The sequence below is a fragment of the Mustela nigripes genome, unplaced genomic scaffold (assembly GCF_022355385.1).
Source record: "Mustela nigripes isolate SB6536 unplaced genomic scaffold, MUSNIG.SB6536 HiC_scaffold_1892, whole genome shotgun sequence".
Lineage (NCBI taxonomy): Eukaryota > Metazoa > Chordata > Mammalia > Carnivora > Mustelidae > Mustela > Mustela nigripes.
Genome location: NW_026741299.1, coordinates 1,706 through 4,420, shown reverse-complemented (window position 1 = coordinate 4,420; position 2,715 = coordinate 1,706). Strand labels below are relative to the sequence as shown.

The 2,715-nt window shown below is 45.2% G+C and overlaps 1 protein-coding gene across 2 annotated transcripts; it reads right to left on the bottom strand.

Annotated features, from left to right (window-relative positions):
- Nucleotides 1-1,077: 1,077 nt before the first annotated feature.
- Nucleotides 1,078-1,782, bottom strand: LOC132008884 (spindlin-2-like). Of its 2 annotated transcripts, XM_059387383.1 has the most exons (2): nucleotides 1,558-1,782; nucleotides 1,078-1,254 (listed from the first exon to the last, which is right to left on the bottom strand). In XM_059387383.1, exons 1-2 carry the CDS (start codon nucleotides 1,780-1,782, stop codon nucleotides 1,078-1,080), a joined length of 402 nt encoding a protein of 133 aa, XP_059243366.1. The 2 variants fall into 2 exon arrangements, with proteins under 2 accessions (XP_059243366.1, XP_059243365.1); XM_059387382.1 differs by having other exon boundaries at nucleotides 1,078-1,782.
- Nucleotides 1,783-2,715: the final 933 nt, after the last annotated feature.

Below are 2,715 nucleotides of genomic sequence, written 5' to 3'. Positions count from 1 at the left end.
GTATGTTCTGGCTGAGCCTTGGGGTTCTACACGACAGGTCTGACCTAAGTTCCCTGAGGTAAGAAAAGCCGCTTGGGTATAAAATTGGCTCTTGTTTAACTCTTTAGTCATCCTTGTCAAGATGCCATTCCAGAGAACTTCCAATCCATTTGGTTCTTTGACAGCTGTCACGTCCTTTCTACACAGAGTCTGGGAGAACAATGTGGATACTGCCAGAAGTCCAGCTTTTTCCTGGGCTTCCTTATCTCTCATGGGCCTCACTCCCCACACCTCCTTTTCTGTGTTCTCTCTTCCTCTTTCAGCCTTTCTTCTTGGAAATCTTTGTTACTCAGCGTTCCTCCCCTTCTGTCTCCTTACTCATGCACAGGCCCTCCCTTTGAGTATCCTTTAGCCCCTCGCCAGATTCCTGAGAACTTCTTTCTCCTCCTTGCTCTGGACCCCTTTAAAGCTTCTTTGTGCCCCTTTCTTCTCAAGGAACACTTTTTTCCTCTAAGCCCCAAGATCTCACTCTCCCTCTGCTAATTTTCCACCCTGTCCCAGTGGGTTGCCTCTCTCCTTAGGTCATCCCTATTCCAGGGAACCTCTCCATTTCTGGTCCTGCCCCATCTCCTTCTAAGCAGTCACCTTCCTTTCTCCCTCCCCCCCACAGCCCATCTCTAGTTCCTTCTTCTCCCCCCTTTCTAGCCCAGACCAGCTAATTCCTATTCATTTTTAAGATGACTAAATATGATACTAGCCTATGTTTATCCATAGTCTGCATGTACAGCTGTTCCTTCCTTTTATGCTCTATTCACCAAACACACCCAATCTTTTCAACAAGACAAATTCCTTACACACAGTACATCATGTCCATATGCAATTGTATTTTTCAGAACAGATAACAGTTATGTTGCTTAAGATTTTGGGTTAAAAGGGATCCCAAGTTTAAATGCACTGAAAATGTAACATTTTTGTGTGTATCCAAAACATACACTTGCCTCCAGAAATGTGGAAAATTTTACCCAGTTAGGACTTTTTCACCAAATCATAAACATAGGTATGGAAATCATCATCAAACTTGATGAAATACACAGAGGGTTAGGCTTTGACTTGGTGAATGACATTACCTGTGCTTTTGGAGCCATCTTCTTTGGTATATTCCACATGTTTACCTATGAGGCCATATATAACTCCTTCTGGCTCTCTCTCTGCTGGAGGAGACTCACTGGTCTCTGGAAAGATATGGAGATCTCCTTCTCTGTAATCATCTAGAAGCTGGTACATGTATAAAACAGGATCCTTCTCATAGGTAATATAAAACCAGGCTTTCATGATAGGTGCTTGGGCTAAGACCATTCCTCTCCATTCATCCTTAGAACCATGTTCACCCTCAAACACATGTTCCACAACTTTGCCAGTTATGATATTTGCAAGGTGCACATTTCTGACTCGAGAAAATGGCACCTTACCAGGAAGGATTTTAAGCATTAAAATCCTTTCATCTCTATGAAGTTCCAGTCCATAGACACAGTCAATTCCATCATATTTGACCAGGTAAAGAGAAGGATTGATAGGCACCTGATCCAGAACGGTTCCTTTCCACTGGGTGATGGGATAATTGCCTTCTTTCCATCCATGTGAAATTCTGCAGCCCACTGTGTTCCTTTGGGGTTGGGACGAAGGTCTGCCCCTCTGTTTCTTTTGACAGGTATTTTTCTTCCTTATATTTGCAGATCCAATGTGATGTTCAACAGTTTCCCTTGTTTGCTGCCCTGTAGCTGCCTTTTTGTGAAGGGTCTTCATACCTGCAGGAGGTGGAAAGAGGCTAAGGAGAAACATTTGGCATATTATAGTGTGAGCTCTTCCCCCTCTGTATTACAAATTCTCTGGGCACCAGGTGCATTCTGCCCAAGTTATTCAGATGTGCCCAGCAGGAATACTGGATATCAAAATACTACTGTGTATTTGCCTTCAGTGCCCTCCCTCAAGGATTCTTTGGTTGTGCTGCAGGATTAGGGAGGAGGTGGTTGTGGTGGTTGCAGTGGTTTGAGGCCACAGATGGAGCAGATTCTTTGCATAATGCCTGTCCTCTGTTGCCATACTAGAGTCCCCACACCAAACACAAATATTTACCATTTCTTAGCCCTCACCCCATTACTCCATTTCTACTAATGTTGTCACTCCCCTAGTTTCTTTCCCATTGCCATCTATTCTTCATCCCTTTTGCCTCCCATCCATGTGCCTGGTGTTCATATCTCCTTCATGTCTCTTCCTGGTAATCTCCATATTTCTGCTGAGTGCCTACAAAAAATATATTTTCATGCCTATCTTTATACATCATTCAGGTACTCTTCAGCTCCCCCCAAAACACACACCACAGTCCCCAAATTACCTTTCTTAGTGTCCCTCATTACCTGTCATGTGCAGCAACGCCAATTTTCCCGTCGGGCACCCAACAACCCCCATCCTCCAGTTTTCTAGTCCAGTGCCCACCTCCCCACGTCCGGGGATCAAGGGCCTCATGTGCCCAAATGGGACACCTTGTTGCACTGCCTCTGCTGTGAGCTTGTGGTGGAAAAAGAATCAGCAGACGATGGGTTGGGTGTTTGCACAAGCTGAAAGGGTAGGATCCATAGAGGAGAAGCGTGTATTGGAGGGCAGTGAGGAAGGTGAAGCGGATTGATGCAGTGTCCCCAGCACTGGACTCAAGGGCCCTTAGCCTCACTGCTGGCAGCA